We start from the raw sequence: 27,091 nt of genomic DNA, 5'->3' as shown, positions 1-27,091 counted from the left end.
GGCACATTCACAAACACAGGCACGCATAAACGAAACACTGATGCACACACATATAGCGGCGAATGTAGCTGCCCTACTCGCTGGTGACTGTGTTTATTAGGCAAATCATTTTTTTAAAAATCACATTTATTTCTCTGCAGCCATGGAGAAAATAGAACACGTTTACAAAAAAAAGCAATCTCCAAACACAACGCTTTCGCTTTTTGGAGGAACACACAATCACTCGCGTGAACAAACATTTACGTAACCGCAATGAATTGGGAGCGAGAATAAAGCAGGGAAGGGATTGCGAGTAATTTCCATTAAACGTGTCAACTCGCGGCAATGCACGCAAGGTGAATTGGCAAAGGTTTCATTTTTGATGAATATATGGTAACACGTGGGCGACAGTATTTGTTTTGCATTGAAGCGCATTTTTGGGTTTTATCGACGATAACAGCAGGCGCTCGAGAGGCAGAAGTAATGTCTGATTTAGTGCGCGGGTCAGAGAGCTGTAACCCGAGGTCGCAAACGGGTTTTGATTCCTTACACCAGGGGTCGGCAACCTACGGCTCCGGAGCCGCATGCGGCTCTTTACGGGCTGCTTCTTGACGAAATGTATGTATGTACATAGATGCATTGCGGCTCTTGAAATACTGAATTTTGTACCGAATTGGAAAGAAATGGCTCTTCTTGTTATTTTGGTTGCCGACCCCTGCCTTACCCGTACCCGGCCGCACCAGGGTCGCAAACGGGTACCCGTACCCAGCCGTACCCGGCCGGGTACGGGTAGGGTACGGGTATCGGGTACCTGATTGCGACCTCTGGGATGAAGCCATGTTGCAGGTGCGGGTGGGTTGATTCTAGGAACTTGAATTGTGAGAAGAGACTCACAGCCTACCTGTTCCCGTACCCGGCCGCACCAGGGTCGCAAACGGGTATCCGTACCCGTACCCGGCCGGGTAGCCGGGTATCGGGTAGGGTACGGGTATCGGGTACCCGGTTGCGACCTCTGGCTGTAACAAAGCGACGGTGAAACAAGCATCTGGGCTTCTGGCCTTCGAGTGTAGGCACACGCGGGGGAATGAGAGGAATTTCCACGGCAGAGTAAGGTAAGCAAGCGGCCTGGACATCTGGAACAATATGGAGGGAGAGAGGCATCGTGGACTTAACAAGAGGAGGTTTGGACTAAAGGAGTTGCAATGTGTGAGATGCGTAAGCGTTATAGAGGATGGAAGGTTTCAGCGACGACAACTTAAGTGGCACCAACAGATCTGCCCACAAATGATAGCTCAACGAAGTGGCTTATCGAGTGAAAATGTATAGCAGCTAAATACTGCAAAAGCGTGTTTTCTAATTGTGGAGGGAAAAACCGAAGGACCCGGAGAAAAATCCACACGACCATGTGGAGAACGTGCAAACTCGAAATAAACAGGTGTCAGGGTCGGGATCGAACCCACAACCTCCTGTATACCAGGTGAAGTAGTTAACATCTGGCCACAATACCAGCGCACCCCAAATCATCACGGGTTTTATAAACGCGGCTTCGCATAATCGCGACACATTGATTGTAGGGCTATTTTAAATTCACAAGGTTGTGTTTTTGATATCTGCGCCCGTAGCACGCGGCCACCCGACAAGAAGTCACGAGGCGTGGGAGCGGCATGGATTGTCGGAGCACGCGAGGGAGTAACCCCCACACGACCGCCGCTCTCCCGCTCAGTCGGCCTCCGACTGCCGCACCATTTATACGCCAATGCTCTCCTTTAACAATCGCATTTATTGATATTTGCCCTTTTAAATATGTTTACGTTAATCAAAATTAAAGGCAAGTTAAATAACACAATAATAACATAACATATATGTATTCATCCATACATATATAGTTATAAAGTAAAAATGTAATATGTTCATGCCCCGTAACCCTATTTTCCTCGTAAGCTTTGAGTATTAATAATCACGGATTTAATATTCGCGCCGTTCTTCAGCAACGTATACCCCGTGAACATTAAGGGGTCAGTGTATGGCAGGTGCTAGCGGGCATTGTTAAAGATTATCTCGTGTTATGAAGCCGTAGGGTAAAGACGACAGCTGTAGAAGTCGTCATGGTGCTGAAACCCGATGGTGCCGATTAGATCATAGGAGCAAATCTTGGGGAAGACGGATGCCAACTTTGCAACAGTCGGTGGGGATCCGGCAGAAGGAAAGAAGCGAAGGCGACGGTGTAGTGGCGTCGACACTACACGTCGCCTGAAGCTCATCACGTGGCGAGGTGAAGAAATGTCCCTTACGGAACTCCCACGGGTGCCAGAGCCCAAATCGACGATGATTACGATGATGGAGACGATGATCATGCTGACAACGATGAAGACAATAATGATGGCAATTATCAATGAAAAGCCGAATTGACTGTGAGCCGAACATGATGACAGGAGCACCACTCTTGACTGGCTGATGCACGTGGTCTCCACCTGGGTGGGGCAGTAATTTCCCCCCTTCATTGGGCCTTGTCGTGCTGAAATCGGGGGTTGTTGTTTGCGGAGTTTCTGTTCCCCCTCCGTTTTGTGATCGACGTTTTGCACCGGGCTCACGTTGAGTTGTAGTGAAAACAATAAAAACAAATGGACAAATATCCCAATGCAGGACCCTCCTGAAGAAAACTAAAAGTATATTGAGACTCTAGATTTGAAGCTTTCGTGACTGCAAGGATTCATACTCTTAGGTTTTTTCGGTAAAGTCACGTAGGTAAAAATAAATAATAAAAATAATAAATAAAAATAATAGAAATAAAAATCATTTCTAGAATTTCATATTTTATTATTTATTTTTCCCTACGTGACTTTACCGACAAAAACCTAAGAGTGTATATTGAGACTCGGTGAATATTTTCTTGATATTTAAAACATCCACGTCTTCTGCCACATGCCTGCCTTCTCTTGAGGACGTTGGGCGGAGTCACGCTGGGGAAGGGAGGGGGTGGGTGGTAGTAACGGCGGTGGTGATCATGAAAGACCCGAGAGAAGGGGAGAACGTAGGTGCACGAGGGTTGTGTGCGAATGCCACAGCTGTATCTGTGTCTCGCAGAACGGGGTTACAATTAAAAAGCTGTCAAAAGGCCCAGGCTTGCCGGCGTGCTGCTGTGACGTGGCGCGTTAGGGGCTGCCATCTGCCAGCCAGAGATAAGAGAGGTTTCATAATCTGTCTCGGGCTGGTGGGCTCAACGCGTCCCCACCCCGCTTGCCCATCCACCCACCCACCCTGCCTGCAAAACCAACCGCTTTTCTCAGCCACGAAACGCAACCCAAATGGAAGCTTTACTGTGCCGCTGGATGCATGGAGAGGAGCGGATGGGTCTATTTTGGGTTGGATGGGTAGCTGTGTATGCGTGTATAGGCCGATCAATGTCTATTTGTGTATGCATGTATGTGTGTTGTCTGGCATTTGCCAGTCATGTAAGTCAACCCATGGCACCTGGGTCTGTCACGAGACCTACTGTCAGCGAGCCTTTGACACTTCACCTGGCCTTAAAGTGCACCTAGCCTGGCAAAAGAGCTGTGGTGACGTCACCGCCAATTAGTCGCGAATGGCGGCTGCTGCTGCTGTTGTATATATTATGTCGGCCTTCAAAGGTGCTCGCTAACAGGACCATCCCCAATAGGTTGTGTAGGTTACACAGGGGATCTATGTCTTTGCATATGTGCAATGGGGGGTAGTAGTCTAGTTGTTAGAATTAAGCCAAGTGTTATAAAGCAAGCACCTCTAAAGGCCAGTGCAGCATTTGAAGGATTAGAGTGGCCAGCACTATCGCTGGCTACTTTTGTCCCTCCACTACTGATATTTGCACATTACAGTAGGTACTCATTTAAGGCCTACAAGTTGGCCTTGAGTCACATCTGCAGAATTACATGTTTGCTACCTGCTGCACTTATTTTAATCTATACATTAATTTCTTGAAATCAAGAGGGAGAGTCATGCTTGAAACACTTCTCTATATGCAGAGTTGGACTTTAAATCTTTAAAAGTCACTGTCATTATTTTTAGAGTTGGCGAGTTTGTTTTTTTGAGCCACATTTAATTGGAGGTCACTGATTTGGCCTTCCTCTCGAGGCATTGCCCCTTCCTCTTCAGGCCCCACCTCTTCCTGTTTAGACCCTGCCCTTCTTCCTCTTTAGGCCCCACCTCTTCCTGTTTAGACCCTGCCCTTCTTCCTCTTTAGGCCCCGTACCTTCCTCTTTAGGCCACGCCCATTTCTCTTTTGGCCATGCCCATCCTCCAGGCACAGGTTCGGGCTTGTTTTGGGTTTGTATTTTTAAAAATGAGTGCCGCTTCTTTTCCCCGCAAGACTTGGTAACTCTGGGCAAAAGCTAAGTTCATTTGAGTGAGACAGCGTGACGTGGGTGGTGGTGGGGGTTGTGGAAGGTGGGGGGGGGAGTGCGCGCGCAACAGGGAGCAGTAGTGAGCGGCTTTATGACGAAGACCAAAATTCCTCTAAGCGCAATATAATATCGCTTCCTCTTCAGAGAGGCACGCGAAAGATTTAAGATACTAGTCTCCACTGAAGGTATCCATGGCCAGGTATGACAACAAGGCTGTCAGCAGTGAAGCGCACTGCATGGGCAACTATGCCACAGCTCCTCACAGTATCCAAACACACACATGAAAATACGACAAACCCATACAAACAAGTGCGATTGATACCAACAACCGTTCCTTCGGTCTGCCTCATGACTTCATTTGGACTCGGATCTGCATTTGTCTTTCAAGCTCATATAATTTTCAAGTAAGGCTACACTTCCCGATTATTTTATTGAGTACCTTTTGCGTCGATTCTGTTCTAGGCAAAGTCTAACTGCACTATTACGTAACGAACGCGGAACCGCACAATTCAGTTGAGGCTGTCTAATAACAGCTGCAGGTTTCACCCAGAGGCTCTTCAAAACAAGAGTATTTAGAGATCACAGCACAAGACAGAAATCGCTAGAAACACCTATCCAAGCGAACTCATCTCCCCGCTCACACGACTGTGGGGCATTCGCTTATCGCTGTCGACGACCGTGCTGAACCAGACGTAGAAATTACACATTTAAATTGCAAGGGCTGGTTAGTCCGAAGGACAACGGATAATGACTTTCTCTAATGTGAAAGCCATTTTATTGACCCCAGACCAGGATTTGAACTCATGTTTTCCTTCTGCGAGCCCAGCGGTTGAGCGTGAACAACGGTGGCAGCCTCACTTTGATTCCACACAGTCAATGCTCCCTAGAATATTGTGCTATTCTACATGTGCGCAGGCACGCGCTCGCTCGTACATGCGCACATCAGGGATTTGTCCATAATACACATGCAGCATACAAAGCCGCACAAAGGACAACACAAACAGCCCCTTGTTATCCCGGGTAACCTGTTGGGCTGAGCAGCATTATCGAGCGTCTATTGTGCCCGGCTTGGCATTACAGAGTGGTCTGCTCAGCGCCACCTGGCTGCACATTTGGCCACGTTCATCTCAAGCTCAGTGTTGCTTATGTTAATGACCACTACACCACAACCACTAGTCACCAGACCAAGAGCACTCATTATTTTAGGCAGAGTTAGCCTAGAAGCGGCTCAACCTCTGTTCGGGAACAGATTGGTATTGTGGTGGGTGTTGGGAGTATAAGGCTGTGCTAAAGATGCTAGAGAAGGACACGGTGAGTGACTTGAGATTTGGAGTGGAACACAATATGTGAAAATATGAACACATGACCAGGAAGAGGATGTCGCTATAATAATAAGTTAGAACATTTGATAATCGTAGCATTCTTCTAGAACAGGGCTAACACGAAGGCGCTGTTTCAGACGGGTATAATCTACCAGTAAGGGAGCAATGTTGCTATCCTAATTGAGTAATTTGCAGGTAATTTTTTTCATTTGGACCATGATGTGGGCACACAACAGCCTACTCGTTAAGAATCACGCCAGATTCCAAAAAACAAAGTTTACCCGTATAGCCTTTATACAGACTGTTGGGGACGGTGCTGTAAATGAGCACCTATAAAGGTCAGCGCAAGGCACATGAGGGAGTGGGTGGCCAGCATCACACCCAACTGCCTTCGTCTCCCCAGTGCTCATGTTTGCACGCCGAACTAAGCACTAATTTAAAGCTGAGCTGATCTAGGGGGATGCCCAGGACCGGTTCAGTTATTTGTCAATAATTGGTCCGTGAGTGGGAATCAAACTCAGGCCGCTGGGTTTGTAGCGCAGTGCACTAACCCTTATACTACCCGCTCCCCACTTTGGCAGATGCACACACACGCACGCGCAAGCAACTCGTACCTTGCAATGGAGTGAAGGAACAGGAAGTCGTTGTCGGGGGAACTGGGAATTTTGCTGAACTCCGTGAACCTTTTTGGCGTTGCAATCTTGATGCCCTTGAGAATGGTCTCCATCTCTTTGGTTAGGTTGCTGGTGGTCTGCAATGCAAGGTGGAGAGAAAGCGCATCCTGTTTTTATAACAAAGTCATTTGTGAAAGGTAAAAGTGCAGCCCTGCGGTTGCCGGCTCACGCCACTTCTGGCTGAACAGCCTCCACTCGAGGCAGCTCTAGAGAGTTGATTTTGAGTCGAATTTGCCCTCTTCATCAACACTGGACAGACATCTTGAAAGAGCATCATGGGACCTCCTTTGCCAGTACCAAAATATGAGAATAGGTTTTTCCCCTTTTTTCTGGCAACAAAACAAGTGTTAAGTTGTTAAAACACCAAACTGAAACCTTTTACAAGGAATCATGTCTGCATTAACCACAATGCTTGTGGTTAGAATGCAAACAAAAAACATACTCTGATAATATATGCATTGTCTTTTAAACCGATTGGTCCACACCAGAGACAGCTTTCTTTTGAGCCTCGTCTCAAACGGTGTTAGATCAGAGGATGCCAAAAGGCGTCCTCTGGTCTAACGTCCTCTGATCTAACACCGTTTGAGACGATTCTGATTCTGTTCACCATCGCAGCCTGAATAGGCACTCATTAACAGCACTCACCCCAACAGTCTACATTGTCCTTTCAGGGAAACCTTTGTTTCTGAGGCTGACATTCTGGGTTTGAACCATGGTACTGGGGGTGCCTTAATGTCCGTGTCAAACCACGAATCAAACACCTCTGAGGTTATGGGTTTGAGCCCTAAGGCAGGGTGTTTCTCAGGGGGCTGACGCCTGACTCAAGCCTTGAAGTCAAAACCTTGAGAGGTCCTGGGTTCAAGCCCTGGGGCTGAACATTTGTCGTGAGAATCAATCGGCTTATGTAGTCCAATAAAATGACAATTTTAAAATGTCACCTCTCTTCAGGGTCAAACAAACGGTGACAGCACGGGAGCTTCCTAAACGGCACGATTCAAACCGAGTTATCGATGGCAGAGAATTTTGTGCTTTTGACGCATTTTGGCTGATTGTGGACAGTCAATACGTGATGCTGGTCATGTCGCCACATCACAGAGGTGAAATGTTAACTACCTCACTTGGTATGCAGGAGGTCGTGGGTTTGATCCCGACCCTGATGCCTATATATTTGGAGTTTGTGTGTTCTCCCTGTGGTCGTGTGGATTTGTCTCCGGGTCCTCCGATTTCTCCCTCCACTTTCCACATGATAAGCCACGTCGTTGAGCTATCATTTGTGGCCAGGTCGCTTCTGAAAAACAACTATATAGCTCGGTGGGCATTACCTGATAGCATTAAAATAGTTTAGTTAACATCGTGTGCTGTGCTGGCTTTATTGGCGGCTGTCGAAAGCGCCTTCAGCAAGAGTGCACGAGGCCGAGTGCGAGACCACTATGGCCGTGTTGTATGATAGGCAGTGCCAGCGCAGCGTTCAGTAGACTGCGCCACAAATCCCGCGACCAGAGATCGATTCCTGCTCACAGCCAACATCGGTGACAGATATCTGAACTGGTCATGGACCTCCATCCTATGTCGACTCAGCCTTAAATGAGTACCTAGCCGGGCGCGGTGCTGGCCAGCCACCCCCTCGTGTGCCATTCCGGCTTTCATAGGTGCTGGACATTGGGCATTTAGCTGCTGAACATATTGCTGCCATCATACGCGAGAATTGAATAGAGGTTAACAAAAGCTCAACTCTCGCGTCAGCTGCTATTTAAGAAATAGATGACGCGACAAGTTACGCAAGCAGTTAACCGATTTTTAGCGGTGGGCAAAATTATCACATCAGCTAAAAATAGCGCAAAGGCAGGAGGAAATGTGTTTCAAAAGGGTAAAGTTTTATTTTGCCGGGGCGGACAGGTTTGCGGGTTTCCCCGCTGGGATGTGGCTACTGCCCAGGCACGTCAAGCAAAACCCCGCTATTTTCATCGCTTCAATTTGTCATTTTAATTTGTTTGCCCTTTAAAGCCCCCTTGGGGTGGGACCCTCTATAATGTTCCTAAACGTGTGCTATTACTCAGGGGGAGGGTGCGGACGGCAGGCGGTCGGGGGCTGTGGCAGCGGCGGTGGTTATTCGTAGGGGAAAGAGGTGAGTGTGTACACGAGCGGGTAAAGGTGCGGATGAGAGAGCAAGCGTGCGAGTGGGGGTGCGACTGAGTGAATGACTGAATCAATGACTGTGTGTGTGAATTAATTGACGAACGTGTGAACGAGCAAATTAACAGGAGAACAAGTACGTCAGTGAGCGAGTGTGCGAATGAAAGAATGAGTGAGATGTGAACGAGTGAGTGAATAAGACAGCGAGTCAGTGTGCCAGTGAGTGAGTGTCCGAGTTCATGTGTGAGTGACGCAAGAGGGAGAGTGCATTGGTGAGAGAAAGTGCGGAAGACTGCGTCTGCAGATGAGTGCGCACGTAAGCGAGCGTGTGGCTTCGTGAACGACCGAAAGGGTGTGGCAACGAATGACCGCGTGAACGCACAACTACATAAATGAGCGTGTGAATGAATGAGCACTTCGATAAGTACACGATCCAACGAGCGAGCGAGCGTGCGCGTTATTGCGTGAGCGTGCCAAAGAGCAAGTATAACAGAGAGGGTGTGAATGGGCATCAGTGGAGGTGCTATCGAGCGTGCAGCCAACAGCACTGAGGGCCCAACGGGCCAGCAGAGCCCAGCCATCAGGCTACAAAGCCGGGGGGGGGGGGTATTGGAGAAGGGGGGTGTGGGAGAATTTCATTCCTCGCCACCAGGGCCCATGCCAACCACATTAGGCCATTGATGGCCAAGTAAATCACCAAACATCGCAATTGATTGTGTAACAAATGAGTAATGAATGAGAGCATGCATCGTCATTGCTAGAATGCAAACACATAATACGAATAACATAGAGGAGGAATAATAGTAGGAAAAATAACAACGTTCACAGCTGTGACTCACCAGGATTCAGCGTAAATGCTCAACACTCGGAGGCAAACGAAGACAACTCAAAAATAATTCTTACCGGTGGCAGATCTGTCCCAAGTTGGTCTGCACTCCTGCAAAGGAGCTTTGAAAAGGAATGTCTAAAAGTAATTCATGGAATGAGTCATTCTAATAACACTCAATATCATTTCCTTCTCAAATAAGCATTGAAGCGGTGCTCATCTTCGGAGCCAGTGGTGGAAAATCCACATTGCTACAGCGGGGGCGAGTCGATCCAAAAGTGCAACTACTGTTGAGTTTCCCCACAACGTGGTATTCAATTTGATCGACCCCAGAAAGATGATGGGCTGTTTCAACCCCCACTCAGGATTTGAACTTGTGACCTTCCAATTGTGAGCCGTTCACTCCGCCTCTGAATCACCTGACCGGGTCATCATAATACTTAAATTGACTGTTCAAACACTAGTCAATGAAAGTACAGTCTAATTGCATCATTGCTCAAAATGACAAGACAGAAGCTCTCAAACCTATTGGCAGCCCTGAGTCAATGGTAGAAATTCCACATTCTTATGACCAAGTACAATATGTACACAGCACTGCTAATTAAGAGTACCTGACTAGAATTTGCATGGTCATATCAGCTTAAGCATATTTTTTTTGCCAAGATGTTATTTAAAAGCCTTGTGAAATGCAATCAATTCAAAATGCATTTACTAATTCAGGAACATTGCTGGCCAAACACTGCTAATTTATTTCTACCTTTCAAGAGAATACTTCTTTTTTTAAACCATTCTAGCAATTTCCAATTTATTTTTACATTGTTCAAATTTATAAATCAATTTAAAAAGCACTTAAGAGGAAAAAAGAAGTGCAGGCCAAACTGCAATCATTATTCTTATTATAATGTATCAGAGGCGTGATAAACTATTTATAATATAAAATGTTAACTTTTAAACCATTTCAATTCTACATTTCTTTATACATGGAAACCATCCACAACTACAAGGAAAACTAAAAAAACATTATAATTCGAAAGAAATTCTCTGTCTGATCCAAAAGAAAACGTAAATTACAATCGTGAACCTTTTTCAAGTAAAGTTAAAGTGTCTACCCCTTCTCAAGCAGGTGTGAGCTACCACTCATATCATTTTGCTAGCCATGAGCAGTTGTGGAAACTCCACATCGCCAAGTTGGGGACCCACATATGCATAGGGTGATCAGTGTTAACTTCCCACAAAAGTACTAGTCATTTTATCGATCTAGGAGGAATAACTGATGATGCCCATTCTCTTCCTCTTTCCTCCCCCACCCCTCCATTCTGTCCCTCCCCTCCCCTTTCCTCACCTCTACTCACCCTCTATCTTGGTCACCCATTCCTCATCCCTTGCACGTGCCTGCCATCTAAATCATTTATTTGTAACGTGTTTTTATTATTATTTTAAGCGCCTCACCCAAAGGCACTCTACGAATATAAAATAAGACGAGATTATCGCTTGAAGTGACTCCCGATCAGGATTCGAACTCATAACTTTCCGATTGTGAGTGCAGTCCTCTAAAAAAAACACCCAGCATAACAACCGGAGCATTGCAATTGTTGTGAGATATTTCGGTGACTATTAATTATGACCCTCAAGATCCAATGAGGCTTTAAAAAAAAAAACAGAGAATTATTACGATGTTATGGTCAGCTACAGAAACCCATTTGACCTTACAAGGTTGCTGGGCAGAATAATGATGATAATAACAACCCCATCATACGCGGCTGCACGCAAACATGCACGCAATTACGACGAGCATGCAAGTCATTGCCAGGCGATTGTTTTTATAATTCACGAGATTATTTCTATTCACATACGAGACAGTTTAAATAGAGTCGTTTAAAGAGAGAGAGAGGGAGGGAGGGAGAGGAGATGATCACACTGAGAGTACATGTGGAGGTAGACAAAGATAGAGAGACAAAGACCTAGCGAGAAAGGGAAGCGGATCAAGACGCAGGAACGGTGGTAATGAGACGCAGAGACAGAGGAATAGTCAGACAGAAATCACATGAATGAGATGGAGAAGTGCAAAGATACACAGACAAGAAGGCAGAGAGATTGCGGGCACAAATAAAGACGGACCAAGGGACACAAAGAGACTGCGCTAGACAAAGGTCTATAGAGACAAAGACATAGATACACACAAAGATGGTTACAGAGTGCAGAGAGTAACAGGCAATAATAAATGAAAATACAGACGAAATCAAATAGATTGTTTAATGCAGGGAGTTAGCCACAAAAAACACGCACAGACACAGAGAGGCAGAAAGAGATAGGAATACGACACGGAGACACAGGCAAAGATGGACAGACGCTCAGACGCAGAACACACAGATGAGGATGGCAGACGTGGACTGAAGGATTCATCCTAAGGAGAAAGAGAGAGGGACTGGGCGGAAAGAGGCAAACGTCCATCAAACTCACGAGGGACCACGCTATTGCTGAGCAAATTGCATAATTACCAAACCATTTGCTGACAAAATTGTGATGGTGATGGCGCGTGGCCCTGCGGCTACAGAGCCCAGCAGCACCGACAATTACAGGGACGTCCCTCCCACCACAAGCCGTGTGGCAGAGGAGACGTCTGCGCTTTTAACGTGGGCGGGGGGTCACTGGAGGGTGGCCGGACGGCTCACGTTGGGCCATATCACGCCAGCGTCCGAGTTGGAAATCAGCTGGCGGCCCGGGTCAGAATCCCTGGCTCTCACGAGAGGTAAAGGTGCAGCCCTGCAAATGCTTGCTCGTAAAGCTGCCGGCAAGAGAGGCCTCGAGAACAGCAAGCTCTAAGAGGTCTCTCTCTAATGGAAACCTCAGGTGCGCCTTTTGGCGTCATCTGGTCCAACCCATGTGAGACTAGGCTCTAAGGAAAGCTGTCTCGGGTGTGGACCAATCAACTTCAAGGACAGTGCATATCATTATCAGAGTTATGTTCTTTTGTTTGTATTATGACTGCAGGTATTGCGGTCTATGCAAACATGACTCCTTGTAAAAAGGTGTCAGTTTTGTTGCCAGATAGAAGGGTAAAAAACCAATTATCAGGTCTCTCTCGAGGTTATATGGCCTATTCGTTTCAGGGCGACCACACGTTCGGGTAGTGGTGGGAGTACCCACTACTCCAAGTGACGTGCTGGTCGACTAAATATGGCACACCCATTGAAACTGCTGGGTCGACACCGGCGGAGGGATTTTTTAAACTTTCACATTGTTTCAACTACGGTGCCAAGAGATCCAACCTACGACCTCCTCTGGATTGCAAGTCCGTGTGTCAAACATTGCACGACTAATTTGCGCGCCGTGCCGGCCCTCATAGGTTTCTCGCTAACAGCACTTGCCCCAACAGTCTGTTAAGGCTATTCGGAATGGGGGGGGGTTCATCTTCTTGGTTCTTCGGTAAAGTCATGTAGAAGGAAAATAATAAAATAATAAAAATAAAACATAATAAAATAATTCTCACGACGTTTCGGCCACAACTACTTGACAGACCTGTTCTCCACCTGAGGACGGCTGCTTGCGTTGTGGCCGAAACGTCGTGAGAATTATTTAATTATGTTTTATTTTTATTATTTTATTATTTTCCTTCTACGTGACTTTACCGGAAGAACAAAGAAGATGAACCCCTGCAGTCACGAAAGCTTTAAATCGAAATTTAAGGGGGGGGTGTTTGTTGTGGCTTTTGGAAAGTACCGCACGGTGACATGGTGGGCGCCACGCGGATTGAAGGCTCCCAAACACTCCGAGTAAGGAAGCTGGGATTCGAACCAAGGAAGGTAGCGGCGGCGCTGGCTCGGTGGCTCCGAGCTCGCCACCGTCACCCCGAGCCACCCAACTGCCCCCTATTTAGTTGATTATTTTTAGCTTCTTATAGAAGGAACGCAGGGTGCAGGTCGCGCTGAGCCTCCGCACAGTCGAGTCAGGGACCCCTGCCGCATTAAATCCCTTCAGGCGTTCAGGGCGAGATTGCACATTAACACCGTGTGACCGGCCAGCGGAAAGCGTTCGTTTGTGTTGACAGGTTAAATTCTCTGAAATAGCATTCGGTTTTAAATAGCTCTGTTATTAGCCTGCTGTTATTACCCTATGAGAGCTTCGGAGTTTAAAGTCCACAGACCTCCATCAACAGTGACTGGTCTCTTCTGTTAGTCACTCGTCTAAGGAGCCCATAACAACAATGGTCTCTGTCTGTTATTGTCTAACGAGTCCCACCATCGGTAACTGGACTGATATTCAAGACGTTTTTTAAAGGTCCAATCAGAGAACTTATCTGTCAGCTGATTATCTGACGAATTAAAATTGATCTGCTGTGCCTTTTAATGTAAAAAGACAGCAACAGAGGTCAGTATGTGAGTTGGGTTTTTGAAGACCCTGTCGGGGACTGGGCCTGTCTTATCTGTCAGTCTACTTTGTAGAGACAAGAAAACAGGCTGGTCTGTCTACCAGTCTCAAATCCAATATAGATGGACCGGTCTGTGTAATGGACATCTGTGAAAAAGAGCTTACTAGGTCATCAGGATTCCTCCTGGATAAATACAGATTCCAATTCTGATTATTATTCCCAGACCCACATCATAGTCCAGATACCCCATTCTGTCAGTCTACCATCAAAAGCTGCAAAGCAGTTGAGCGCCACGGTCGGGAGTCTAGCGTGGTTTGCTGGGATCGTAGGCCTAGGGCAGTGTGGGTGGAATTGCGTCCGGCATGTGACAGACACACACGCGATACAGACGCTCGTGTGCACACACACATGCACGCATGCCATACAGAAGGGCATACGCGCACACACGCGCGGAACACAGACGCGTGTGTGTGCAAACCCACACACATGCGCGCATGTGCCCCCCCTCCACCGAGACCTCCTCACCCCGAATATGTGCACTGACCGACACAAAAACCACAAGCAGCTTGCAAAAGGGCAAGATGTTAATATACGCAAGCAACCACGTTCAGAATATCAACAGAGCTGTTATTTCTCTAGGCTTAATTTACTTTCAGTGTAGTGGCCGACGGATTTCAAAATGCATTAAATTCACAGGTGGCCTGGTGGCTCGGGGTGGTGGAGCGAGAACTGGGCTTGTGCTACAGTCACAGAGCCAGCACAACTGAGAAACCTGGGTTTGAAGCCAGACATTAAAACAATTCAGACGAAAAATATTAGGGCTCATGGAATCATTGTCGTAGTAGTCGTAATAATAGTAATCTCTTGCATTTCTATGGTGCTTTCTTAACCCTTTCCCATTTTGATGGTATGTGTGTACATGTACGTCATCAGAAGGGAAATGGAAGAAAAACTAAAAGAAAATAACTTTCTCCACAAGGCCATGCGGTAGGGCATGTGCCACAGTTTGGCACCAGCTATCATAAAGTGCGGTCGTGTTGCTACAGTTCTCTGCAGTGAGTACAATGTCTTTAAAACTACCGGCGCTTTGCCTCTCTAAATAAAATTAACGCTAAACACTTGAGTGTTCCGAGATTCAGTGGTGAACTGCACCCACCCAGCGACTCACAGCACCTTGCAATTAATCTCAAATATTCAGAGGGCACCCCCTGCTACAGCTGTTCCCTGCACCGTAACAAGGTGATTCAGCACCGGCCTTCAAGTGAGCACTGGTCTGCCAGTAGGGGGCGCTGACTGCTAAGTGTAATCCCAGTTTAGTTCAGGTTTCCCTCGCTTTATAAGCGGTAGATGCTTTCCAAAAAATGGGCATACAAAGCAAAATCGCGTAGCATGGACCGCACGGTCACTCAACCCACAATGCACAGCCGCATGTATAGTGAATTCAAACTGCATAATACAGCGAATTTTGTGCATAAACAGGTTAGCCACATATACACAGTCGCACAAACCGAACCCATTTAAAGTGGATCGGTCAGTGGTTGCAGGGGGGTTCATGGTTCGAATCTAGCGGCTGCCCTCATCATTACTGCGAGTGTACTCACGGAAAAAAATACGACACGCCGTCCTCTTTCTTTGAAGTCCTTCTCACGGAGGACTTCAAAGAAATCGTGACGTCATGTGCAAGAGTGGGCCACTGTGTGCCAGCGTCAAGGCCCAGATTTACCAGGTTTGAAAAATTACTCGGAAACTACTCATTTGGAATACACGAAGCCATCATCACTCCGTGAGGCTTTCCTGGGTAAACAAACAAAAATAATCGCTGTGATCCTGGGTGCAAATCTGAACCGGGGCTTTCGCGTGCAGCGAATTAGACAGCATCAGCCCGGTCAACGATCCCTCTGCTGTCTGGCTCAGTTCCAGCCTTCTGCTAATGCAACACAACTCACTGCTGCTACGCGTCAACTCACGAGTTACATGTCCATTATTTTGCCAGGTCAAGTACCACGAACAATGCAGAATGGATTTTGTTACCAATGTGAATCTCTCTTGCCGCCTGTGGAATAACCTTCATGACTAAAGGGGTCGCATGAACTAGACACATACAACATACACAAATCGTTAAATCATTGACTCACACACACACACGTTTCGATGCATGTATCACAGGTGTAAGAATCAGTTGCAATCAATGAATGTCTGCATTCGTAGTTATCAGTGCAGTGGCCTAGCATTGCATTCGGTGGCTTTCCAATGCAATGCAGTGCGGTGCCACGCAACGACCTCGCAGTGAAATGCAGCGCAATGTAGCGCACGTGACGGTGCAGTGTCGTGCCGTGTAGTACAGCGACGTTATCAGCACATGACGTGTACTGACCAATGTGGCACAGTGACTCGGCAGTGAAACGTCTACGTGATGCAACACCTTGCTAGTGCAACACCTTGCTAGTGCTTTGTCTTTTCAGTGCAGTTCTCCCTTCTTGTGTACGGCTGAGTGAAAAGCAACTTTAAAAAATATGAATATCCGAGTGTGAAAGACCCATGTGGCAGCTTCAAGTCAGGCTATACGAGCTGCTCTTGCTGCTATTTATTAAATTGGCAGTAGCTTACACTGAGCTCTCCGATTCACAATGCATTCTAGGGTTCACAGCAAGTCCAAGAATTCACGTTGCGCAGATGCATTCTGGGCGTCCTTTGATTTTCCACTCGCAAAGGTAGTGGCTGGATCTGGCATCGTGAGGCGTGCCGATTCCAATGTAGGTACCAGCTGGTCAGTGGTGGGAACCGATAGTGCAGTGCCTTGACGCAAGGTGTGGTGCCGTAGCGACACTGACGGTGCGGTGGCAGTCTGGTGCGGTGGCAGTCTGGTGCGGTGGCGGTGTGATGCGGCGCTATGGCAGTGCGGCAATGCTGTGGTAGTGTTGTGGCGGTGCTGTTCTATGGAGATGGCACGGTGGCACGGTGACGGTGTGATGCAGCACTGTGGCGGTGCGGCACTGCGGTGGTGCGGTGCTCCAGCAGTGCGGTGCTGTACCGTGGCGATGCTGCGGGGATGCAATGTGGAAGTGGCGGTGCGGCGCTCTGGCGGTGCGGTGCCGTGGTGGTGCGGTGGCGGCGCTGTACTGTGGCGATGCCGTGGGGGGTGTGATGCGGAGGTGGCGGTGTGGCACCGCGGCGCCGCGGCGTGTTTAGCGGCGACTCACCAGTGCGGCGCGCAGGCTCTCCTGCTGCTCGCGCACCTCGCGCACGAGCACGTGGAGGGGCCGCTCTGGGCCCGGGCGTGTCGCCCCCCCCCGGGGCCGCGTGCCGCAGCACGGCAACACGCTGTTGGCGAGCTGGCGGCACAGCGGGCACGCAAACTCCCCCTTGTCCAGCGAGAAGCTCTGCAGCACGTGGTCGCTCTGATGCACACAAACGCACGCACGCAAAAACTGCTTGCACAAACAGGCTTGGCCAACGTTGGAAATCTGTCATCACTTCTGGGACGGAGTACCCGGTTCCTACCTCAACGCACCTGACAGAGTTCAACGTGATGTGCTCAGTCAAGTCAATTCATTTTTGCCTAACAGGTGGTGTCTGTACAGCACAAATCTGACACCCAAAGCACCACCATTACATGAAAATACGCATAAACAATTCTATACAGCTTTATTGATCATCCAGAACTTAACGATTGAATCCAGTCACTCGCTCACTACCGGTCACCTGCCTATCACTCTGCCATCACTACTACCATGGTTACTGTTACCGTGAACTTCACTCGTTGATGCCACCATTGTTCAGGCTCGGTCTACGACACCGACTGTGTCGTCTCATCCACACTGGGTTCAACCACCACACTGCAGGTTGCAACAGTTCCCTCGTAATGCTCCAATTCATAATTTCCTCCCATCGTCTCTATTTCCCAAGGTCTTATAACAACCTTCTTCAATTCAAACAGTGTGTTAACTTACCTATTACAACTTTAAAAGTGCTTTTGATGCTGGCTCCTTGACATGTTGAGCCATTGGGCCTATACCCAGCAACAATGATAACAACAACAACAACAACAAACACACTGACACTTACACAGATAATAGCCGCCATTTGCCACCAAGTGGCGGTGACGTCACCACAACGCCTGTGCCAGGCGCACTTTGAGGCCACGTCTAGCGTTGAAGGCTCGCTGACAGGAGGTCACGGGACAGACCCAGGTGCCATGGATTGACCGACTGAGATTACTTGCAGATAAACCAGCTGTGCCCCCTAATGTGCTGACATCCATATGCTTACATACAAAGACAAAAATTCCACGTACAGCCATTTCAGGCTGATGCAGCAAGTGCTGCTAACAAGCACCTATTAAGCACATGGGTGGTTTTGGCCAGCGCCATGCCCAACTGACCTGGTTTGGATGTTTACACATTGCACTGGATACTAATTTAACCATGAGTCGGCACAGGGCAGGGCCTAAGATTGCTTCACATAGAACTTGCAATTGATGTTAGTTGTGGCTGGAAATTGTACATAAATTGCCAGCTAACCGACACAAACACATACAGCCACACTCACACGCAGGCACTCAGAAACCCACATGCATGAATAGAAACTCAAACACAAGCAGACTCATAAACATACACACACACACACGCATACACACACATACGCTCATGCATGCAAAGACAAAACACAAGCAGACACTGACAAACACAAATGCAGACGCAAACAGACAAACACACGCTTGCAAACACACGCCTGTGTCCTGTTAGCGAACGCCGGAGGTCTTGGCCCAGCCACGAAAACAATAACAACAACAAAAAGCCCGGGGAAAATGATGGCCCCTTTCGCTGGCGCTTCCTTAACGGGAAAATCTTTAGCGCCTCTACGAGCGCATCCATCTTCATTTGGCGAGATAATGGGGCGGCCGAGGCTGGCACGGCTCCCACGCTGCCCCCGCGCACAGCGCTCACCACCTCCTAATCCACACAGCTACAGTCACCGCCTGCATACGAAGCCGCCTGCATGTATACGCACTTGTCTGACCGCTCTCCTATTCGCCTGCCTGTCTGCCTACATACAAATTTGCCTGTCTGCCGACCTATCCACCTACCCACACGACGAAGCACTTACCCATGGAGCGCCCTACCGACATAGCTAATCATCGTCTTCATTGTCAAACCGCCTGCCTACCTGACGATATTCTATCTTGTCTAACTACCTACCTACGTCATGATTTGACAGCCTGTCAAACAACTTAATTACTACCTACCTAATTACATTCTTGCTTGTCTGTCTACCTGCTTTTCTGCCTGCTGCCTCCCTACTTGTAAGATGACCTCACCACCGACTTTGTTTTCTACTATCCAACTTATTTGCTCACCGACTACCAACCAACTTTCTTGTTTGCCAAGCAAACCATCCACTTGTTTGCTTACCTACCAACGTACCTACTGCCTAGCCACTTGCCTACCTATCTACTTACGTACTTATTTACCTATCTGTCTCACAACCTACTGCCCTATATTGCCACCTACCTAACAACCTTCTTGCCTACCTAAGATATGCCTGCTAATCCAGAGATAAGATCGAGCTACCCACCTACCTAACCACCTACTTGTTTTGATGGCGGTGTAAATGTGTGTGTGTACATCTGCCAGTCGTTTCCGTCAGTCAACTGACAACACCTGGGTCTCCCTCGTGGCCTTCTACCACGTCACGCGATCTCAAAGTGTACCTAGCCAGGCACAAGCGTCGTGGTTACATAAGTGCCACCGAGTGGCGAACGGCGGTTGTTGTTGTGTACATGTGCACGAGCATGTGCATGTTTGGTTACGTCACCTGCATCATTTAAAATATTCCACTTCACAGGGTTTATTTCTTCCCACAACTGCAAATATTATTATTTAAATGGCTCGAGAAAATATTCCATTTAAAGAAATAATTACTTTCAAACGACACCAGAACTTTTGCCTTGCGGCACTTAATAAAGGTGATATTTTAACATGGTGATGTGGACGTACGGGAGCGCACGTTCAAACAAATATGAACAACAATATCAAAAATCACGCGTGACTGAAGCTGAACATTTCAGTCAACAGGACCTCAAGAAAGGCAGTTGGCGGAAGAAGAGCCTTGGATAGGTTTTGATCTCAGTAGGATTCATCAGTGAGCACGTTCTAAAAGATTGTTGGTCTTCTTTTCCCCAAGAATTTCATCTGAATTGCACTATCAGTGTCATGATATGAGACAAAGCATCCCTTCCGATCTCTTCAAGACTAAAACTAACCAGTGATGACACACACACCTCTGGGTCACCTGATGCACTTAAAGACTTAGGTCAACCTCCCCATCCCTACACATGGTGGCATCTCACAGTAGTCCAAACAAAAGAACGCAAGAATACTACTCATCTGACTACATTGGCAACAATGGTGAAAAACCAGTGTGATTTTTTTGATTTTCTTCCTTGATGATAAAACACTTTTTTTTTAAAACGTTATCTTCCCTGCCCAACTTCCCACCCCGCCAACTCAATCTCCCATCAGCCCAGCGCCGTTTTGAATAAGTAAATTAGCTCGTAACGACGTTATTATTTTTTCCCTGCTCCAAACGGAGAAAAAAAAGCAATTCCTTCCGCGACGGAACGAGTCGCGCATACAGAAGGCAGGTCCCGCCACGCTATCATCATCATCATCACTGTCGTTTACAAATAGGTATTATCAGGGCACTTCTTCCACGACCGTGGGGCCAGTATGGAAGAGTAGGTCAAAATAACCTCTTAAAACAGTGGTCCCCAACCTTTAAAAAACCGTGGCCCCACTGTCAACCCTTAACATATTTTCATGGAGCACCATGCAAGTAAATGTATAATGTGTTGTGACAAAAATTAGATATCTGTGTTGGTTCTGCGGCCTAAAACTAATCTAAACTATTTTTATTCGAGCAGGTAAGGCCCACTGAGCCATATAGCTATTTTTTAGAAGTAATCTGGCTACATGTGAAAGCTCAATGAAGTGGCTTATCACGTGGAAATATATATCAGCCAAATACTCGAAAACGCATGTTTCTAAATGTGGAGGGAAAAACTGGAGGACCCGGAGAAAAATCCACGCGACCACAGGGAGAACATGCAATCTCCGAATATACAGCAGGCATCAGGGTCAGAACTGAATCCACAACCTCCTGCATATCAAGCGAGATGGTTAAATCTCACCACAGTGAACTACTTCCCTTGGGTCATGGGACCTCCTTTGCCAGTACCAAAATATACTAATAGGGTTTTTCCACTTTTTTCTGGCAACAAAACTGACACCTTTTGCAAGGAATCATGTTTACATTAACCACAATTCTTGCAGTCAAATGAAAACAAAAAACAATACTCTGATAATTTTTGCATTGTCCTTGAAACTGATTGGTCCACACCAGAGACAGCTAAAGAAAGCTGTCCTCTGGTGTGGACCAATCAGATTTCTTGCAAAAGGTGTCAGTTTTGTTGCCAGAAAAAAGGGGAAAAACCCTATTAGTATACTTCCCTTGGGCTTGTGGACCACCAGCAGTCCACGGACCACAGGTTCGTAAGCACTGCTCTCGAGAGGGTCTCTAGAGCCTGCCCATCTGGCTGATACGATGAGCGAATTTAAATGTTGAAACTCATTACACAGTTACAGAAAACAAAACGAAATGGCATTGTTTTTTTTTTAATGGGAACAAAAAAATCTCGTACGTCACAAGGCAGTGTCGTCACAGACATTGCGCACTCTCTCTCCGTGATGATGCTCGCGCAGTCCCAGCCATCGCGATCTCAATTCCAATTTCATCTAATTCGCAGTTTTTGTAACTGACGCCTGTAAATGGAGTGCCGGAGGCGTTGTGATAGTGCTTGTGTGCGAGTGGGGAATGGGGGCGGCGGGGAGGGAGGGCGGGGGGTAGGGAGGGCGGGGGAGGGCGTTGCGATGTGAAAGGCTTCAGGAGGAGGAGTCACAAGCATTGGGTGGTTGTGTGTGATAGGGGTGTGATAGGAGGGCAATGGGAGGTGGGGGAGTGATGATGGCAATAGAGGTGGTGGGAGACACAGGAGATGCTTCCTGGCACTCGGCGTGTGTCATTGAAACGGACGTCGGCAAAGCAAAAGGATGGCGACGACTCAATTCACACTCTTGTCGCACGGCCACGTGGTATCGGAACTAAAAAGCCAAGGTCCAGGGGAGGGCTTTTGTAAGACAGGGTTAACGAAGGCCAAGGACAGGACTTGGGTCAAGGTTGGGGTTATAGCTATGGGTTGGGTTATTGATAGCACAAAGTAAAAAAAATATGTTTTATTGTATTTTACAAGGTAAGGCTCACTGCGCTATACAGCTCTTTTTCAGAAGTAACCTGGCCACAAATGATAGCTCAAAGAAATGGCTTATCATGTATTGCAGCCAAATACTCCGGAGGACCCGGAAAAAAATGCACGTGACCATGGGGAGAACATGCAGACTCCAAATAAACAGGCGTCAGCGTCGGGATCGAACCAGTGAACTCTTGTATACCAGGCGAGGGAGATAACATCTCGCCACCATGGACGTCGAGGCGGTGCCATACCCTGGCTTGGCAGGAGAAAGCGGTCCAGTGATATGCAGACTAATGTCATCTGTCCCTTCTGTTATGGATAGAGTGCTGCCCCTTCACACGTCTGTGTTTTCTCTGGGTGCTTTGGTTTTCTCCCACGTTTATAAACATTTATTTGGTGCCTCACCGCCGTGATGCATTCCAGCTCATCTGTGGTTCCACAGCAATTTGCGTGCACGACGACACGATGCACAACTAATCGTGACCACTATCACGAAACAAGGGCGACACGTGACGAGGAGGGACTCACCCGCAGAGACTCGATGTAGGACTTGTGGCAGTCAAGGTGGACGGTGTGCCCGCACGTCTGCACGTACACGCCCCCCTCCCAGCCCACGGACACCGACTGCAGGCACGAGCTCTATGCAAAGACAAAAGACAAGGACCCACCACCACCTCTCATTTACCCTTGTAGACCATTGGGGAAAGTGCTCCGCACAAGCACCTATTAAGGCTGGCATGGCTATACTGGATAGTGAAATCGAATAGCGATGAAGAGGATATAGAGGATCAAATGTGTGTGCATATGTAATGACAGGGTGACACCTGCTGGCCTGGAAGGGGAATCACGGGTACGGGCACGGTTAAGTAACAACTAATCAGAGGAGGAGGTCTATCTGGGGCAAAGGTAAAAGGTGGGGCTAGCCGAGATACTCCGAGAACCTGCTTGAAGGTTCCACAAGAGGGCGTGGCCGGAGGCGGGGCTTAGCCACGCCTGGGGGAGGATATAAGGAGGGGCGGACCCGGGGATCAAGGCTCGTGTATGGGGTCTTGGGTCCTGGCTGCGTCGCTGCTCGCCGATATCTCTCTCTGTCGTCCGGCCACGTGGAAGATCTCCTGCGGGTTTCCATCGCCTTCATCGTAACGCCGCCAGCCAGTGGCGTAGCCGAGTGAGGGCGATGGTACCACGCCGAGTGATCGGCTGTGTGTAGCCAGAAGAGACGTTAATATCTAGTGTTGCACTCGGTGTGAGGAAGAATAAGTGTTGGCCTGTGTTGCGCCCAGTGTGAGTAATAAAGAAGAAGTACCCTCTACACGACGTGTCGCGGAAAGTCGCTCATATATATAATAAATGCAAAGACAAAAAAACCCCGTATAGCCTTAACAAACTGTTGAGGGAAGTGCTGTTAGCGAGCACCTATGAAGGCCGGCACAGCACACCACGCCCGGCCACCTTTGTCTCCCCAGTGGCGATGTTTAGATATCGCACCAGGTAAAAAATATTTTAGGCTCAGTCGACCTTCGGGAGGCCCAGGACCGATTTAGATAATCGTCACTGGTGTTGGCCATGAGCAGTAATCGAACTCAGGCCATCGGATTCGTAGCACAGGGTACATATGGGAAAGTGAAATAGCTGAGCGATAGTTTTTTACACCCAATCCTTTTTCCCCTTTTTCACTCCTTCCTTGCCCAGCGCCCGTGTTTCTCTATGTCTCTGGATGTGGTCCCTCAAACCTTTGCGATATTCCCGCACTCAACCCTGACGCTGCGTCCCCTCACGACCTCCCCGCGAGCACAGCCGTGCGTGTGTGTGCGTGCGTGCGTGCGTGTGCGTGCGTGTGTGTGTGTGCGTGTGTGTGCGTGCGTGTGTGTGTGCGTGCGTGTGTGTGTGTGCGTGCGTGTGCGCATCATTACCTCGAGGTAGTGTCTCTGCAACACGCTGAGCCGCACGTCATGCGACGAGCCGCAGGTGTCGTCCTGGTACAGGCGCTCGCCCTCGCGCGTCGGCAGACGCTTGCGCTCATCGCTCCTCCGCCGGTGCCCCAGGACTGTGCGGGGAGAGAGAAATGTTTCGGGCTCTAAGTCAACCTTTCGCCGTGGTCCAGACCGGGCTCAGATACCGTACGATGATGATGATATGCGACTTGGCATTCGAGTGTCAAAGACCATGATCCCTCTTATAGTCCTCACAGGCTGTTGGAGTAAGTGCTGTTAAGCAAGGACATTCCCATGGCGGGGGGCAGTCTATCCACAAAACAACCACTGTTGACGTCCCACAAAGCGGTGCTCGTCTTATTAATCCTGGAGGCATGACGGGCTGACTCAAGCCTCGACCTGGATTTGAACTCGCGGCTTCGAGCAGCGAGGCAAGAGCTCTGAACGCAAGGCCATTCGTATGTCTCTAGCCATAAAATGCGACATTCATAATTTTTTAAATGTAAAAAATAGGAAGAAAAAGTCCCCCGAAACAACCGTGACTCACGCACGCGAATTCAAAGCGAGCAGCTGAATGCGAGCAGAGACGACAATTACGCGCGCACGCCAGGATACCCTTTCGTCTCCTTTCAACGTCTCCCTCCGGGCAGCGTGGCATTTGGTGGGGGCCCCGATTAGGGATTTATAAAAATGTCTCAGGACGTGACCAAAGGATGCTTCCTCAGAGCTTAAATGAGAAGAGTCGAGGACAAACTCCAAGTGAGAGGCAGAACGGAGGAAGGACGAGAGACACAAGAGGGAGCACAAAAACAAACAACTCGCGAATGAGACGGTGGACAGGCAGACAGCCACGTGGAGAAAGACAAAAATAACGGTGAGAGATGCAGACAAAGAAAGATGGAAAGATAGAGAGAGATACTCTGAGGAAGAGAGGGGAAAGAAATAAATAAAAGAATGGAGATAGGGAGAAACGAAGCAAGACAGGAGTGGTCCTCGAGGGAGAGAATGAGCGAGGCAGCGAGTGACTAGGCAACAGAGAAATGAAGAGAGAGACAGAGAAGAAGAGGGAGAAAAATGGGAAGAGAAACAGACACAGATATAGAATTGAGCAGCCTGCCCATGCCTACCTTGCCCCTCTCATCTCACTCGACTGTCCTCCATGCACTCTCCCACCTCTCATCTCACTCTACTCCCCTCCACGCACTCTCCCACCTCTCATCACACTCTACTCTCCTCCACACACTCTCCCACCTCTCAACTTCTCATCACACTCTACTCTCCTCCACACACTCTCCCACCTCTCATCACACTCTACTCTCCTCCACACACTCTCCCACCTCTCAACTTCTCATCACACTCTACTCTCCTCCACACACTCTCCCACCTCTCAACCTCTCATCACACTCTACTCTCCTCCACGCACTCTCCCACCTCTTACCATTCATCTCACTCTACTCTCCTCCATGCACGCTCCACTTCAGCAACCAAGGCATTCAATCGAAGCCCCGATTGACAGGATGCTCATTTTCCTCTGCTGCCCACGTAGTCTGTAAATCCCTCGGAATATCCCCCCCCCACCCCCGGCCCATATTAGTAACGGAAGTAAATCTCGGTCCGTGTTCTCACTAAAACTCGTTAGCCTTGTCTCATCACGGTCAGTCGCTCTCTGGTTTTGTGGTGCGCGACGCTTGTAGTCATCGTCACGCTTAATGATTTCTTTTCTCGCGGCAATCGTTGATTCAAGTGAATACACACGTAGTTTACGGATATTTCCGTCACCGATTTCATTAACGAAATTAACACCGCCGCCCCACGTCTACGCCTAGCGGCCCTCGCAGTGCCGGCGGTGGTGGAAGCGGTGCACCTGCCGGTGCCCGTCTTCACCGCTCACCGGACGTGGCCTGGAGCAGCACGATGAGTCCGAGCGGCCGCTGGGCAGTGGAGGCTCCGCGCTGACCGCACGTCACGCAGTCGAGCACCACCTCCTCGCACGGGCGTTCCCACGCGGCCTCTTGCGACGAAGATGAAGGGCAGCCGTCATCTCCCGTGCCCGCGTCCGCAGTCGCCGCCTCCTCCTCACCAGCGCTCGCGTCTGCGCACGATGAGAGAACGCAGGCGCGGGTGAACGCGGCACACAGGAGAATGTGTGCACCGTAGCGTAGGTCGGCACGTACATGGCGTGGTTACCGAGTGCGCAGGCAGTGTGACTGCACCTTGTGGTGTCCAAGCACTGGGCTACCCAGAACGGAGGAAGTGGGAATGGGGGGGGACCCCATATAACACCTTGCACCAGGGCGAATGCCCGACCGCGCCACGCCACACATGTACTGGTGAATATACACGCAGGCGAACTGACACAAGTGGACATGTGTAGTCCACATACACAAGCATAGATGTGCACACACACACACAAGTAAACACATATACAGGTAAACGATTAGGAAAGCAAACACTTGCAGGGCGACTTTGTACAAATTCAAAGACAGAGATCTCCAGTGTAGCCTATGACACTGTTGTTACTGAGCACCTATGAAGGCTGGCAGGGCACACAAAGGGGTTGGGGTTGGCCAACACCGTGCCCGGCCGCCTTTGTCTCCCCAATGATAATGTTTACACACGGGACCAGGTTCTTACTAAAGTTTGAATCGACAAAGCAAAGGCCCAGGACCAATTTAAATAATCGCAACAATTATTGGTGGTGGGCGGGAATCGAACTCGGGTCGCCAAGTTCTTAGCGCCTGCACTAAGCATTACACTTCTCATAAACATTGGTCAGCAAGTTAACAGATGGACAGGTGAATCTTCCCACACGTGCAGGCACACACACACACACACGGGTGAACACGCACACATTTGAACACGCACAGATGAAATACCACATGTCAACGCGCACACACACACGTTGGTCAAAATAACACGCAGGTGATGCACATACAGACCTACAAACGCAATATGATCTCATCAGAGAACATAGGAGTGCAGGTTAATTCACGCAGGATAACACGCACGGTTCAAATAGAAAAAAACTAACATAAATAAATTGCGCATGGGGCGTTCGCGATATTCGAGCTATTTCCAACTCAGAATTCCGACATGAAATGTGCCTCGTCATTTTAACTCTCTGACCTCATGCTGGCGAGATCGACCACCTTTACTTTCCATTTCTCTCT

General features: G+C 48.5%; 1 protein-coding gene across 8 annotated transcripts in view; it reads right to left on the bottom strand.

Annotated features, from left to right (window-relative positions):
• The window catches only part of UBR3 (ubiquitin protein ligase E3 component n-recognin 3), a 150,255-nt gene that overhangs the window by 33,929 nt on the left and 89,235 nt on the right, over positions 1–27,091 (bottom strand). For all 8 annotated transcript variants that reach the window (XM_078609154.1, XM_078609156.1, XM_078609157.1 and 5 more), the window contains exons 26-30: positions 25,813–26,013; positions 23,901–24,034; positions 22,516–22,626; positions 16,880–17,077; positions 6,292–6,428 (exon numbers count right to left, since the gene is read on the bottom strand). In XM_078609154.1, the coding sequence (XP_078465280.1) occupies positions 6,292–6,428; positions 16,880–17,077; positions 22,516–22,626; positions 23,901–24,034; positions 25,813–26,013 (781 nt within the window). The remainder of the gene's footprint in view (positions 1–6,291; positions 6,429–16,879; positions 17,078–22,515; positions 22,627–23,900; positions 24,035–25,812; positions 26,014–27,091) is intronic.

Source organism: Lampetra planeri, chromosome 31 (assembly GCF_965212315.1).
Source record: "Lampetra planeri chromosome 31, kcLamPlan1.2.h2, whole genome shotgun sequence".
In the NCBI taxonomy this organism is placed as follows: Eukaryota; Metazoa; Chordata; class Hyperoartia; order Petromyzontiformes; family Petromyzontidae; genus Lampetra; species Lampetra planeri.
The sequence above is the reverse complement of the archived record's forward strand: the minus strand, read 5'-3'. Positions and strand labels throughout refer to the sequence as shown.